The 16,309-nt window shown below is 36.4% G+C and overlaps 1 protein-coding gene across 3 annotated transcripts; it reads left to right on the top strand.

The window, feature by feature from the left end:
- Positions 1-4,763: 4,763 nt before the first annotated feature.
- On the top strand, positions 4,764-15,078 carry TTC14 (tetratricopeptide repeat domain 14). 3 transcript variants are annotated; one of them, XM_028101081.2, is made up of 12 exons: positions 4,764-5,081; positions 5,537-5,661; positions 5,772-5,971; positions 6,896-6,980; positions 7,139-7,268; positions 7,759-7,914; positions 8,562-8,633; positions 9,027-9,146; positions 9,250-9,372; positions 11,817-11,934; positions 12,882-12,991; positions 13,820-15,078. In XM_028101081.2, the coding sequence occupies exons 1-12, from the start codon at positions 4,921-4,923 to the stop codon at positions 14,727-14,729; spliced, it is 2,310 nt and encodes a 769-aa protein (XP_027956882.1). In that variant the 5' UTR covers positions 4,764-4,920; the 3' UTR covers positions 14,730-15,078. The 3 variants fall into 3 exon arrangements, 2 of the variants coding, with proteins under 2 accessions (XP_027956882.1, XP_027956883.1); XR_003608780.2 differs by lacking the exon at positions 13,820-15,078 and having other exon boundaries at positions 11,817-12,448; positions 12,882-12,966; XM_028101082.2 differs by lacking the exon at positions 7,759-7,914.
- The last annotated feature ends 1,231 nt before the right edge of the window (positions 15,079-16,309 follow it).

Genomic DNA, 16,309 nt, shown 5'->3' with positions numbered 1-16,309 from the left:
TCTAGTCTCTGAAATTCTCCTTTGCTGCTGCCATCAATAAAATAAAAAGAAGTTACTATTTAATAATTAAAATGTGATCAATTATTCTTTTTCAAAGAAACATCCAAATGGCATTAAAAATGAGTATCAAGCCAACCCAGAATGTATTGACAAAGAATACTGTTTATTTAGCATCAAACTGCTTGGTTATAATCCTGACATGTTCCTTGCTGGCATAGTATTCTGAGAAACTGCCACAAAATGAGAATCTAAGAAATGTGTGTATTTGTATCTTTATAAGCTGTCCTGACAAAGTACCTGAAGATAAGCACACTGACCTAATCCATGTATCGCACACGTCTTTTTAACTGGTTTTTTTCCCCCAACAATCATGATGGATTCGTTCTGAAATATACTCATCCTATTCCAATTTTTTTTTGTAAACAAAGACAAACATGGAAAAAAACGGCTAGCTGAGAATAGCACTACAGATGGCCACAGTGTATGGTCCAGCATTACACTTCTCTAGGAGCGCCACATACATCACACATGGATTATGATGTAAATGCAACAACCCCAACACCCTCACTACGCCTTGGAGTTGTGCAATGTTCACCCCTGGGTCTGTTCAGAGCTAACTGGCCTAAACCGTAACTAAAATTAGTGATGATCTTTCCTCTCAGAAAACTTCAAAATTACTGAGCTAATCAATCCTAGACCATGAGATATGAACTAACTTACATTAAAATAATATCCTCATCAAAACATTTACCAATAACTAAAATATGGAGAAGGTGTTAGAGACACAGCTATCTTAAAATGACTCTACACAGTAAGTCGCAATTCCCCATCCCTGAGTCCTTGTTTAATTGGCAGTAAGTTTTCTGGTAAAGGATAGAAAACTTGATACCCACAATGATCTTACAGCACCCTCATGTGGATAAATATTTGACAATGTTTTTCTTAAAGAGATGTGTTAATCTGTGATATGAAAAGTAAGAAAAGAAGGTGGTATAATCCTTTCAAACAAAGACTACTAGGATGAGTGAACCCTTATCAGAAGAAGTCTGAATTATTTCTCTAATAATGAAGATAAATTTTTGGCTGATCTAGCCATACTTTCCATTTAGTATTCCTCCTTTTTCCCTGAGTTAATCCAGGGTGACTCCATATATAACTCTGAATAGAGCAAAGCTACCACCTTCTATGGAAGCAAAGCTGCCTCTTGCACTGTGTGCCTATGAATAAAACCAAGTGGCCCCATTATAGGGGAAAAAAGGTTCAAGGCTATCTTTAGAAGTTCACATAATAATATTTTTTAAAATAAAATAAGTTCCATACATGTATATTTACAAACTATATTCTTACAGAGCATGGTTTCAGCTGACCCTCTAGATGGTATGGCATGGTAGAAAGAGTACTAGATACATAGTAAGATAATGTGGATTCTAAAGTTAGTTTTTGAACAAATTCTTAACCTTTCCATATCTGTTTTTTAATTTTTTAAATGGCAGAGTAGAAAGAGCAGAAACTACTAGTTGGTGGCTTCCCAGTATAGTCAAGATTCCTTTCATTCCAAACCATAAATTTACTCAAGCTGGCTTAAGTAACAATAAAAAAAAAAGGGGGATTTTTTTTTTAAAGAAAAAAAAATTGGGAAAAAAATTGCTGAAAAGTTAAAGGGAGGAGTATTAACATACCCTTATGGTCTTACCTGGGTTTACTCACACTTCCCTGATAGAAACATCTCATCCTTAACTCCAGGTGAGGATGAGACTTTTTGAAATTGTTTACATCAGAATCAAGAACTAGAAAAAAACCTGTCCATAGATTTCGTATATAGTCACAGATTATCTGTGTAAGTCCTTCCCATGTGGCAATACACAAGTTTCTGAGATCCAGACAAACTTCATCTTTTGCATATTGTGTCACTAGCAGCTCTGCATGTTATTTTGGGGAAACTTGGGGGATCCAAGAAAAGCTACTTTGAGATATGCTGCTTTTGCCTTTGCTTTTTGTGGCTACCTAGCTCTGGCTAAGTTTTTGTGTTCTTTGCTAAATAAGTTAGGCATTTAGAGAGAGAGAGAGAGAGAGAGAGTGTGTGTGTGTGTGTGTGTGTGTGTGTGTGTGTGTATTCTCACACAGAGGAAACAGGGGTCTCTTTCCACCAATATATAGCCTACCTGAAATTATACACATAACTAAATATTCCTACCTACCTCAATTTCACACTTGCTGTCTCCAGAACGCATCTTTCTTTTTCATATCTCTACTTCTTTAATTATATTGCTCCCTCCTCCTGGAAGGCACATACTTGCCTCCTCCTCTCCTCTCTTACCCCCATCAACTCCCACTACCTCATCCCCCAGAAAATAAGGGATCTAAGCAGACACCTAGTAGGTGTCCACAACAATAGTACTTACAATGTGCCCCATTTCTTCTTATGTCTGATCCTCTGTTGGACTGTGCACCACTCAATAATCAGTTGTTTTCATTTTTGTATCTCCAAGGCCTAGAGAATATTTGTTTAAAAGACGTTTATTGTGTTTATTTAAAAATGGAATTTGATATCACAATAAAAATAGGCCCAGGATCCAGACACCAAAAATCTGTCTTGAATGCCTTAACCTCTCTTCCTTCCCATATAGTCACTTGATTATTCATACTGCTTAATCTGTAAATCTTATCAAAAAAGATTTTTAAAAGATTCTTTTAAAGGTCAAACCAGTAAACAAAAAAATTAGAGCAAGAAGTGAAAGAAAAGTGTTTTCTATGTCCACCTTGAGAAATCCTGAATATGGGACTAGTTTCTCCAAAATGAAATGCAAAACTAATCCCCCTCACTTCCTCTCCTCACTCCCTCCAATCCTGTCAACCATCCAGTGCTCAGTCCCCTCCAAAGTCAAAGGATATCTATCCCAGCAGAAAATTAATTCAAATCCATCTGTAACTGAAAAAGGCCTAACCCCATGCTGTGGAAGCAGTACTTGGAAAGTGAAGAATAAGGTTGCCTCTGGCACTTACCTACTGTGACTACCTCTATTTAAGGCCAGCACCAACCAAAGATAGGACCCAGCCTGAGTTTTGATCATACCTCCTTGAAGTTTTGTGGGGTTTTTTCCCCATCATTACTATGTGTACAGCAAGTATTAGATAAATTTCATTCTTGAGGAACACTGCTTACCCTCTAAAAGCAGTTACTTTCTCTTGTTTCCATGGTCATACCACAGCAATTTTAGATATTTGAGACATGGGGTGGTTGGAGTTTACTCTGGTGTTAAAATTAGGATAAACAATAGATCCCATAGTGATGAAGGCATGTTCTACTCAAGAATGGCTTCAACAAGTTGGGCTTCTCAGACTAAGTGTCACTGTCTAGCAACTGGTTCTCAGATACTGGGCTTCTCAGTCCCTCCAGAGATAATTAGATCTTTAATAACAGAATACCTCTCACTAAAATCACATGACTTACTGGAATGTCTATATAGTTCATTTCGGTGGTTGGCTTTCAGTGACAGCACTCTCTTTCCTAATATCAGCCATTCTCTAGAGCTGTAGCTTAACACAAATCAGGCTGACCATTGAGTAAACTTTCCTTATGTGCTCTCAGTGGCTTGAAATGTATTGTCTTTTAAACTTGCATCCTTCTTTGTTGCATCTTCTCAAGTCTCAGTAAACCATTTGTCTGGATTTTTCAAAAACAGTGTAGAGGCATACATTGTATTCTGGACAGGGTCTTCTATCCAGGTGATGAGACAGCAAAAACACACAGCTGGAGAGGAGGCAGAATAACTGCTACCATTTATTTTTGTTCAAGAGGACTGTACTAAACTCCGCATATTTAAATGGTATGGATTTTAATATAGTGAAATAAAACAAAGTCATATTATCTCAGAATCAGAGGAAATTAGGCCTTCTGGATGATAAATATACTCTTTCCAGCAATTGTATCTGTGAAGATCTCTTAAGACCAAGGTTGTAACCCTCACTTTAACCTTTTACCAGGTGGGTGATATTGAGCAATTTATTGAGACTCTCGGGCCTGTTTCCTCAATCTCTAAAGTAAGAGTATAATGAGTTAAAGCATTTACGTTCTCAAGTCATAACTAAGGGGGAAAAAGGCCTAAATCACAATTACCTTTGTAAGTCACTTGAATTATCCATACATACAGTATATTGACTTTAATGTACACAACACTACACTGTAAATCTTATGGGCACTAAGTTTTTAGAAGCCACTTAAATAAAGAAATAAAAAAAGAATGCATATATGCATATGTCTAGACATTAAAGCCATTCTGATTTTAAGCTAACTCAAAATCATTACAGTGACAGAGTATGGATGGAGAACACAATTCCGGTGCTTAATGTTAGGATTCTTCCTTTCTTCTGGCCTTAGACTACCAAGAAATCTCCCAGAGCAGTCATTTTTATGTGGTTATGTCTGAGACGCAGATTGTGACTTTTCCAAGCGAGTACTCTGAAGGAAGAATCTTTGTAACCCGTTTGGGGTTCTCGCCCTGGCACTGGCACTTAGAAGCGCCTCAGTAAATAGGTGGGTGAATTTTTATTTAGCCTAGATTTGAGCCCGGGCCATCTCAACGTAATAATAACATCAAAGAAATTTTTAAAAAACAACCTTCTCACACATCACTACCTCAGAGCGGTAGGCAGCAATGCTTAGCCCAGTGCTTCCGGCTTCCGTAGTCTCGCTCCATTTCGCGAGACCGAGGCGGAGCTCCTCCGCGCAGCTCCTCCCAGTCGCCGCTTGGGGCAGTCCCGGAACACTTCCGGGAAACGACTGTGTAAGTGTTCTGTGATGTGTGCTTCCGGCGGCTTCCAGGCTCGTTCCGCAGCCTCCGGGACCACCAGGATGAAGTAGTGGGTACGGAACGGCGGGGCTAGCAGCCCACCTGTCGTTGGGTCCAGCAATCTCTAGCCATGGACCGGGACCTTCTGCGGCAGTCACTGAACTACCATGGGCCGTCATTGCTCTCCCTGCTCCGGAGCGAACAGCAGGACAATCCACACTTCCGGAGCCTCCTAGGGTCGGCGGCCGAGCCTGCCCGGGGCCCGCCGCCCCAGCAGCAGTTACAGGGCAGGTAATGGGACGGCGGTGCCGCTGCGAGACGGGGGAGGGGACGCAGGTCGGGGCCCCATTACCGCCGCCGGCTGGCTGATTCGGGAAGGAGCAGAGCGGCGGCCGCGAGCACGTGAGGATTGCGGCGCTGGTGGGAGGGCTGGTAGGAGGAGGGTCCGCGCTCCGGGTGTGAGCGAAAGCGGGGGATGTGGGCTGAACTTTTTCTTTGATACAGCCTAGCCAAAATCCCTTAGGCTTCGTTATCTGGAGCTTCGGGAGTTACTTTTTAACTTTCCTCGCCCTCCACCTACAGGCTGGCGAATGAGGGAATCCCTGATTAAAACTTTTTCTCGGAGGATGTACTGCCCGGAGCTTAGAATGGACCCGATTGGGCGATGAAAACCATGAGCATAAGCTTGGACGTACTGAAAAGTTTTGCCCATAAACCAGTATTCATAAATTTTGTTTCCTTTTAAGAAAAGAGAAGAGAGTTGACAACATTGAAATACAAAAATTCATTTCCAAAAAAGCGGATTTGCTTTTTGCACTTTCCTGGAAATCAGATGCACCTGCAACTTCTGAAGTCAATGAAGACAGTGAAGGTGAGTTTTATTAAAATATTTTGATTGCGGTTTGGGGTATTTCACTGCACCTGAGATGAAGGAAAGTACGATGCTCTTGTTAGTAATTTTGCTAATTTTTTTCTTTTCAGATGGTTATGCAATCATGCCACCTTTAGAACAGTTCATGGAGATACCTAGTATGGACCGGAGAGAGCTCTTTTTCCGAGATATTGAGCGTGGTGATATAGTGATTGGAAGAATTAGTTCCATTAGGGAATTTGGGTTTTTCATGGTGTTGATTTGTTTAGGCAGTGGCATCATAAGAGATATATCTCACTTAGAAATCACAGTAAGTTACTTTTCAGTTATTTGATTGCTTCTGTTTTTGGTAAGAGTCCTCTCAATGCAGGAATTATGTCTTTGCATCCAGTTGTGTTTGGGTGTACCCCGCTGACATAGTTTTGAGAAATAAATATTCATTGGAGAAAAAGTACGTTTTCTTTTTAAAAAATTATTAACGGTGATCTAGTTATTTAGTTTCCTCCTCTATTTCTGGTTTTTTGGGGGTTTATTTGGTCCCTTTGGACTGCAGGGATAGAGTCCTTTAAATGCTCAGAGATAACAGTGGATTCGGTGAGATTGATTGGTATTCCAGGCTTATTTCTTCTAGCTGAACATGTTCTTACTTATTTAGTATTTGGAGTTAGATACTTGCATGTGGATAATTTGGAAACAAATTTCTTTTTATATTTACAGTAGTTAAATTTAAATGATTTGTACATGTACATTATAAGATACTTTGCCTAAGATGAATTGTCTTGAATTTGAAATAGTGTGTCAATTTAAAAGGTTTGATATTTGCTATCTGTCAAGGCAGATGATGGAGGAAGAAAAAGCAGGATAGATTGGATAACAGACATAAACTTTGGAGAATTCGCATTTAGTTTTCATTGGAATTCTCATACTTTCTGGCTTTGTTTTTAACAAGCATAAAATATCTTCTTGTTTCATAACCCATACTTATATTTGATTCCTGAAACTGAATGCAAATTTCATGAGATTCTAGTTTTTGAAATGAACAGAAAACTTGTTTTACTGTGGGCACAGGAGTTGCTTATAATTAAAATCCTTATTTGAATTTAGACTTTAGAGCGCTAGTTGTTTTTTTAACGTTCTTGTCAACTGTTAGCTGATTATACTGAACAACTAGGATAAAAGATACTTCTCACCAAAGAACGGAATGTCTGACGTTTTAAAATACTTCTCATTGCAGGCTCTTTGTCCGTTAAGAGATGTGCCTTCTCACAGTAATCACGGGGATCCTTTATCATATTACCAAACTGGTGATATTATTCGAGGTGATCAATTTCATCATATTTATAAAAAAGTAACAGTTGTCAGATTTTTGTTCATATTAATTTTGAAAATCTGTCTAATGAGTAGTGTTTGGAAAGATTTATGTATTTTTATGTTTGTGTTTTCTTGTTAATCAGCTTAGTTTCCTTATTTTTTTAAGCTGGAATCAAAGATATTGACAGATACCATGAAAAGCTTGCAGTGTCTCTATATAGCTCATCTCTTCCACCACATCTATCTGGTATTAAACTAGGTGTAATTAGTTCTGAAGAGCTTCCTTTATACTACAGGTAATCTGTCTACATTACTTAAAGAAGTTAATTGCAAAACAGTTTCTTGATTTAAAAATAGCAAATTGTGGGGCGCCTGGGTGGCTCAGTCGTTACGCGTCTGCCTTTGGTTCAGGTCATGATCCCGGGGTCCTGGGATCGAGCCCCGCGTCTGGCTCCCTGCTCAGCAGGAAGCCTGCTTCTCCCTCTTCCATTCCCCCTGCTTGTGTTCCCTCTCTCACTGTCTCTCTCTCTCAAATAAATTAAATAAAATCTTTAAAAAAGAAAAAAACAAATTGTGTCTAACTTCTGACAAAGTAAAAAATTCTCTTATTTCAAAATATGCTCATTTTATTTTTATAACCCTTAAGTAAAAGAAACCAAAATAATATCACCACACCTTCATGTATAAAAATATGAGTATTTCTTTAATAGAAATGGGACATGCTAATTAAGTTAGTCATTTTTTATATTTTTGTTGTGTGTGTTTTGTTGTTTTTTGTTTTTTAAGGAGAAGTGTTGAACTAAATAGCAATTCTTTGGAATCCTATGAAAATATCATGCAGAGTTCCTTGGGATTTGTTAATCCAGGAGTAGTTGAATTCCTTCTAGGAAAACTAGGAATAGATGAATCTAATCCACCATCTTTAATGAGAGGCCTACAAAGGTATAGTAAATTAGTTGTTATTAAGCGGTAAGGTAAATGGTGCTGAGCTCAAAAGCTATATAACTGAGAGACATATTTGACTATTCTAAGCCTGGTGGCAGCAATATGCGAAAGAGTGAATGAACTAGGCGATCCCATTTCCTTCTGGAATGGAGTCTGTTGTGATTACATGTGTTGAGAAAGATGCAGAAAGTTTATAAGAATTTTATGTTAAAAAGAATATAAAATACAATATATAAAATATATTTTTTATATATAATATATAAAAAACAATAGTCATTTCTGAGAGTTTAAGAATATTCTTTTGTAAGAGAGGGAAGCAAACTGTAAGGGACTCTTAACAATAAAGAAAAACTGAGGGTTGATGGAGGGGAGGTTGGTGGGGGATGAGCTAAATGAGTGATGGGTGTTAAGGAGGGCACTTGTGTTGAGCACTGTGTATTATATGGAAGTTATGAAATCACTCAATTCTGCTCCTGAAACCAGTATTCCACAGTACGTTAACTAACTAGAATTCAAATAAAAATTTGAAAAAAAATACTCTTGTGGAAGGAATATAAATTTCTCGCCTAAGATTGAACTTTTTCAGTGTTGAATTTTTATGTCAGAGTAAAATATATAGTTTGATTTTTTTTTTTTTTTAATAGCAAAAACTTCTCTGAAGATGATTTCGCTTCTGCATTAAGAAAGAAACAGTCTGCATCTTGGGCTTTAAAATGGTATGAAAACTGTCTTTCAGCAGTTGCATTAAAGGTTAGGATAAGGCAGGCATTTTTAAATCATTATTAAGACCAAATTTGTTTATAAATGAATTAAAATGCCTTTTTGACATTAGCTTTTTTATAGGTGTAAATGGTATTATGTTGCAAACTTAGCAGACTTGTTTTAACCAACATTTTCCATGTTTTTCAAAAGGAATTAGTATATTGATATATCAATTTCATAAACACTTGTTATGAAATTATCCAAAGGCAGGATACTTCCTAGGTATATTGAGAGTATTGAAGACTAAATATTAACCACATTAGATTTGTTTTAAAAATTTATCCATACTAACATTATGTTTGGATATGCTGAGAAATATGTGTGATGCTTTGCAAATGTCTTTTTAGTGTGAAGATTGGAGTTGATTATTTTAAGGTTGGACGCCATGTAGATGCTATGAATGAATACAATAAGGCTTTGGAAATAGACAAACAAAATGTGGAAGCTTTGGTAGCTCGTGGAGCATTGTAAGTGAATCATGGCTTTTAAGGAATATTGGTAAAGTAAATGTGTACAAGATTTATGAATAGCTCACAAGATAAATTCTTCTAATGTATTTCCTATGTCTAGATATGCAACAAAAGGAAGTCTGAACAAAGCAATAGAAGATTTTGAGCTTGCATTGGAAAACTGTCCAACTCATAGGAATGCAAGAAAATACCTCTGCCAGACACTTGTAGAAAGAGGAGGGCAGTAAGTATCAGATTTTGTTTAAAATTAAGTAGAGATCTAATGTTCAACCAACTATAAATAAAATCTTGAACTCAACATAAGGAAATAGCATCTTTAACTCAATTCAAAACACCCTTAGTTTCAATTTTGTTTGAAAATGTTTTTTAAATATAGTCCTTTTTAAGATTTTTAGTCTTTTTTTCTTTATTACTGAGGTTCTTTATGATTGGTGGTTGGAGATATTTTAGTGTCTTAAGTTTATTGTTCTGAACATATATTAAGTAAGCTTTTCCTGGACATATACAATAAGTTTTTGTTTTAATAGGAATTTGATTTCTAACTCATTTCATCATTCTAGTGGTATAATGCCAGAAATTTGAATTGAGAGTTGTACAGTTAATTGTGAATATTTTGCTGTTATGTTTGCTGTGAATGTTTGCTGTTTGCTCTGTGCAATAAAATCCACAAATTCAGATTAAATGGAAGAGCAAATCATTAAGAACAAACCCTGCAATTTATATTACTGTCCTGATACGCTGGCATAATACCTGGCTTAGTTGTTGTATCATAAATATTTAATGATTAACAGGGTAGTCTAATTCATAAAACATTGTGAAAAATAATATTCCAATATAAATAATTTTAGTAACAACCTGCTTTAATAATTAAAAAATTTATAACAATAGCATCCTTTTGCATCTAATTTTTTAAATAGAATTATCATTTTTGTTTCATGAATTTGCCTAATTACTCCGATTTGTATGATCATTCCAGAATTCCAAATTAAGGAGTTTTGCAGTATTTGTTTTTAACTCAAGAACTTCTGTTTAGGGGCGCCTGGGTGGCTCAGTCGTTAAGCATCTGCCTTCGGCTCAGGTCATGATCCCAGGGTCCTGGGATCAAGTCCCACATCGAGTCCCACGTTGGGCTCCCTGCTCGGCAGGAAGCCTGCTTCTCCCTCTCCTACTCCCTCTGCTTGTGTCCCCTCTTTCACTGTGTGTCTCTGTCAAATAAAATCTTTTTTAAGAAAAAAAAAAACTTCTGTTTAGACCCAAGTGACTGGAGCAACTTTTTACTTTTTCATTAGGTAAATAGTTAATAAAATATGGCTGTCTTACTACCCACAAATTGGTGTCTTCTGGCTGAGTGGATGGCAACATGATCTACATGTTATCCAAGCCTGAAATGTTTGTATTAATAGCCTGCAGCTGGTCCCCTTCTGCCCATATTCAGTCTGGTACAAAAGTGATCCCATTGAAGCCATTGGGTTTTTGTGGGGTTGGGTTTTTGGGGTTTTTTTTTGGGGGGGGGGGTCACTTTTTTTTTTTTTTACTTTTTTCTACTTTCAAAAAGCAAAATATTTTACAAATCCTTTTCTGCTCTGTATACAAACTTTCTAATTCTGATTTTTCATAGCATAGACAGGAGTTTCATCTAATAATTCTTTGTACCAGCTAGCTGTGATACACATATATGTGTTGGTATTTCCAACTTCATCAGTGAATTCTCTGGGAAAATTTTTCTGCAGAAAGGAAAATTCTTCATAAATTACTAGGAAAAGCCAACCTATGTAATTCTGTGCTAAAGCTCAAGATTATAGTAAATTTATTTATTTTTAAAAATTTTATTTGAGAGAGAGCGCACGCACTAGCATGGGGGAGAGGCAGAGGGAGAGGGAGAAGCAGACTCCCCGCTGAGCAGGGAGCCCAACATGAGACTCGATGTGGGACTCCATCTCAGGACCCCTGGGATCATGACCTGAGCTGAAGGCAGATGCTTAACCGACTGAGCCACCCAGGTGCCCAAGATTATAATAAATTTAGAGAAAACCTTGGCTAATCATGTTTTCATGTGTCATACTAAAATCCCAATGCTGGACATACAATATGGCTTTAGTTACCAGTAATGAATTCCTACTTTTTTTAAATTGAGATATAATTGACATATAACATTATATTAGATTCAGATGTACAACATAATTTGTCAGATGTATATATTGCAAAATAATTACCACAACATTTGGTTAACATCTACCATCACACATAGTTACAATTTTTTTTTTCTTGTGAGAACTTTTAAGATCTACTCTCTGAGCAATATTCAAATATGTAATATAGTATTACTGACTATAGTCACCATGCTGTACATTACATCCCCAGGACTTATCTATCTTTTAACGGGAACATTGTAATTTTGACCACCTTCACCCATTTCGCCAGTGCCCTCCCAACCCCGCACAACCACCAATCTGTTCTCTGTATCTATGAGTTTAGATTTTTTGTTTTATGTGGTCTTTTTACCAAAGAAATAGCAGTAAAAAGCACATGATTTAGGTACTACTCAATTAGAAAAATGTTACCAAACATGGTTTTTCTCTAATAAGTTCTCTCATATAAGCTTCTGACCTATATGCATATTTGAGAATTTTTGTTTTTATGAAAAGCTAATCTCTGTTTCAAATTTAGGTTAGAAGAAGAAGAAAAGTTTTTAAATGCTGAAAGTTACTACAAGAAAGCTTTGGCTTTGGATGAGACTTTTAAAGATGCAGAGGATGCTTTGCAGAAGCTTCATAAATATATGCAGGTGATTCTTTATTTCCTCTTAGAAATTTAGTGATAGTTGAAATTGATGCCAAAACTTAATTTTCTTATAGGGAATACTATTCTAGATTACTTAGTCAAGGCATTATGAAAAGTGTCTTTTTAGATACAACTTTTCCAAATTGGGTTTGACATTACTTCATAGTGCCTTTTCTTTTTTGTTAGTACTCAAAAGTAAAAATAGCCCTATGAGAAAATTCCTCCTGCCTACATGTGGTATGTGGTTTTGAGAACTGTCCTTATAGTGAGCTTTCCTGGTGGTTACAAATTCAGTGCTGTTGCTGTAATTGAGCTAATTATAAAAACCTCTTTGAGAAATAATTTTAAATTGCCTTTTCCTGTAATACTGATGATGATGTTTTCTCATGCATTTTCTTCTGAATTGGACCATTGCTGCTGTGTCTGTGACATCTGGTGCTGCTCATCCCCATCCTCAAACTGGAAAATGATTTCTTATGTAATCATGCGTCCAACTGGGCTGTGCTATTTTTTAAATGGTTTGTATTTGAACATGGTGATTCCTCCCTCAATTCACCTTAATGGAATTTATTTGAATTTTATTTATAAAATTTGTGTCCTGTCTAAATTATTCAATTTTTTTAAAAATAATTTTTCATGTATTTTATTATGTATTTTATTTTTTCCCTTTCTTGCACTCTGGGTCATGGGTACCAATGCAATGGCTTCCCCTTTTTTCATGGAATACCAACTGCAATATGGTCCTCAATGCTGTTCTGGCTATTCCAATGATTAATGCCAAACACTTGTATGGTTAATTTTTTACATGTTAAAAATACTTAATGCTGGATATATGGTGATTTGGGTGTACCCCATTTGGTTTCTGGTGGGGGGGTGGTCTTTTGAAAACTGGGTTTTATATATTCTGCTGTTTTTAACGTGTGGTTTTTTCCGATATCTGGGTTCTAAAAGAAATCTTTGGAATTAAGAGAAAAACAAGCTGAAAAGGAAGAAAAGCAGAAAACAAAGAAAATAGAAACAAGTGCAGAAAAGTTGCGTAAGCTCTTAAAAGAGGAGAAAAGGTAAACTATAATATTCAGTATTTTTTAACTTAAAGCAACTACTGAGTTGAACCAAAGTGCCATATGGAGGTTAAAGTAAGTAAAAAAACAAAAAACAAAAAACTATTGAATCATAATCAGTGATAGTTTGTAAGTATGTGTACCACACATTTTTCTGTAAAAGAAATTAAGTGGATTCTAAAGGTAGAGTTCTGCAAAAAAAAAAAAGAAAAATCTTAAAATTAAAATATATAATAAATTGTTTTAATTATCTGTATTTTAGGGAGAAATGTTTTAGAACTAGAGCAGTGGTTCTCACCTGGGGGTGGCTTTGTCCCCCCAGGGACATTTCTGGTCGTCATAACTGGTGGAGTGGTACTAACATGTAGTGGGTAGAGGTCAGGGATGCTGCTAAACATCCTACGGTGATACCCCCACCCCCATCATCACCCTTCCTAACCAACAAAGAATTATTCAGGTGAGAATGTCAATAGTGCTAAGGTAGAGAAACTCTATATTAGAGGTAACCAGATACAAAACTTCATTTCTCTCCTTTATGTATTCAGATGGACTTAAATTTTTTAGACAGTGTTCGAGATGTGACTGTGTCTTCAGAAATAATGGATTCGCTTTCAATGACAATTGTCTACACAGTATTTTTTCCCCAAAAGTCATGCCTGGTAGTAAAATTGGATATTGTAGTAACCGATGTTATTATAGTAATTGCTTATCTAAAGCCACAGCTTTTATGAAACCTTTAAAGAGAACAAAGTAGGACTAGAATCTTTATGGATAATCAAGAAACATTTTTGTACTTAACATATTTGATGGGTTAACGATATTTTTTAGGCTAAAGAAGAAAAGAAGAAAATCAACTTCTTCCTCTTCAAGTGTTTCTTCTGCTGATGAATCTGATTCTTCATCATCCTCCTCTTCCTCTTCCGGTCACAAAAGGCATAAGAAACATAAGAGGAACCGTTCAGAGTCTTCTCGAAGTTCCAAAAAGCATTTAGCTAAGGCCTCCTCAAGTCAGATAGATCAGAATAGGAAAGATGAGTGCTTCCCAGTTCCAGCCAATACTTTAGCATCTTTTCTTAACCAAAAACAAGAAGTGGAAAAACTACTGGAAAAGCAGGACAGGTTACCATATCAAAAGAAACAGGTAAAAGAGAAAGATAGATGCCCTCTCTCTTCATCTTCAGTTGAAATTCCGGATGATTTTGGAGGTAGGTCTGAAGATCCAAGAGATTTTTATACTCAGGCAAGTAGTAGCAAAACAGAAAAACCATATAAATCAGAAAAACATTCTTCCAGTAGAAGAGATTCCTCAGATTCCTTTTATAGGAATTCAGAGGACAAAGTGAAAACTTACAGTTATAGAAGATTTGAAAAAGATACAGAGGGAAGAAAAGAGCACTATAGAAGGTGGGAGCCAGGTTCCATGAGGCATTCCACTTCACCAGCAAGCTCAGACTACTCATGTAAGTCAGTTGAAAAATACAAAAAATACACTTGTTCAGGGTCACGTGATTTTAGTAGACATGAGCAAAGATACCCGTTAAATAAAAATCAAGGAGAATATGAAATAGAGGATAATTATGAAGAGGATATTAAAACAGAGGTTCCAGAAGCAGATGGCCTGAATAGCAAAGAGCAGTCAGAAAGTGGAGTTAAAAAAAATTTACCTCAGAATTTACTCAATATATTTAATCAGATAGCTGCATTTGAGAAAGAAAAAGGAAATAAGCCAAAAAAATAATATGCCAGGGGATTCAGTGCCATTACACAAAAGGCTTACATGAAAGTTTTGGGTCTTCTAGTCCAGAAGAATCTCTACTCCTAAAGCTATTTTATTTGTAGAGATTGCAGAAAGCAGATGCTTTTTAGCTATTCTCAAAGTATATTTGTTTCAGTTGTGGTTCTCACAGCTTGATTTTTTAGGCTTTTCATGTGTATGTTTCTGTATGGTATTTCTTACTGTGATGATTTAAACTTCACCTAAAGACAATTCTCAGAAGTTTTGCTTCCTCATGGTATTATAGTGTATGAGAATTCCTCGGGTCCACCTTATCCTGCTGCTTGAGAGAAAATTAAATTTGTTCATTGAACACTTGGACTGTTCAAAAATTATTTCATTGTCTTTTCTGTTAAATTCTGTCTTTTCCCTCAGCTTTTGAAAGAGATACATAGTATTTGATTGTTCCTTAAGTACCGTTTTATATTGATCATTTATTTAAATATCACATTTTTTGTATAACTTCTAAGATTATATACAGATGATCTGTCTTGCCTAATTGACCTCTCAAGTTTGATTTAATTAAAAATGGTTTGTGTGCCAGCTTAACAATACCTTAGGAATAAAGCCATGAAAGTTGAAAATAGGGGCCCATTTTGCTTATTTTTTTTTCTTAAACCTATTGTTAGCAGTATAGCCCTAAGAAATTTCTTAACCTTAAATATTGGCAAGATCCTTAGAGACTATATACCAGGCAAGAATAGATCAGAATAAAAAGAATCCTTTTAGCAAAAACAGCAGTGGCAAGAGAAACACACTCTAAATCTGGTTTTCCCCTAAGGGAAAGAAAATTGGGAAACTGTCCTAGTATTGCATATGTCCAGTTGGGAAGGCACTGGGCATGTTTTAATTTGCCTAGAGCTGGCCTGCATTTCCTCTTGATACCTCTCTCCTGGCACTTCCCTTGATACCTCCCTTTCTTAGGGTCTGAATAAATGACAAGGCCACCAAAGCCTGGTTTTACTCAATAAATTCCAGCAATTGGAGCTGAAGAAGTGACTTAGATCATAAAAAATCCTTCCAAATTTGAAAACAGAGATTTGAAGATAGAGATGGTAGTCATGGTTGTTGATTTAGAACGGTCTTTAGAATCTTTCCAATTTCAGGTTCTAGACACTGTGACAACAGGCCTTTAATGCTACGTCTGTCTAAATCATTCTAATTGGGTATGTCCTGTTTGTGGCCTTCAGACTTTAGCATTGGGAGCCTAGTGAAAAAGCTAGTTTGTTTTACAGTGGAACAGAGAAACTGGTCAAAAACCATGCGTAATAGCAGTAGGAAGGTCACTCAGGTCATTCATCTTTGTACCAAGAAACTCATCTTAAAAGAGTCCCTGGTTCTTTCTGTGTATTAATAGCTCCTGTATCATCCCTACATAGTCCTACACAGTGGTTTTTGTAAAAAGTGAAAAGTATCTCGACATGGTCTTTGATCTTTAGGAATTGCTAGTACATCTTCAGTATTTTACGTACACCATTTTATTTACTAAAAAATCTCTGAGCATCACTATCAACCAGCACTGTAATTTTCCAAGGTGTCTTTGT

Source organism: Eumetopias jubatus, unplaced genomic scaffold, assembly GCF_037043125.1.
Source record: "Eumetopias jubatus isolate StellerSeaLion01/CBP00866 unplaced genomic scaffold, mEumJub1_p1.0 scaffold_1, whole genome shotgun sequence".
NCBI lineage: Eukaryota > Metazoa > Chordata > Mammalia > Carnivora > Otariidae > Eumetopias > Eumetopias jubatus.
Note: the sequence above shows the minus strand (reverse complement) of the source record. Positions and strands in the feature narration are given on the sequence as shown.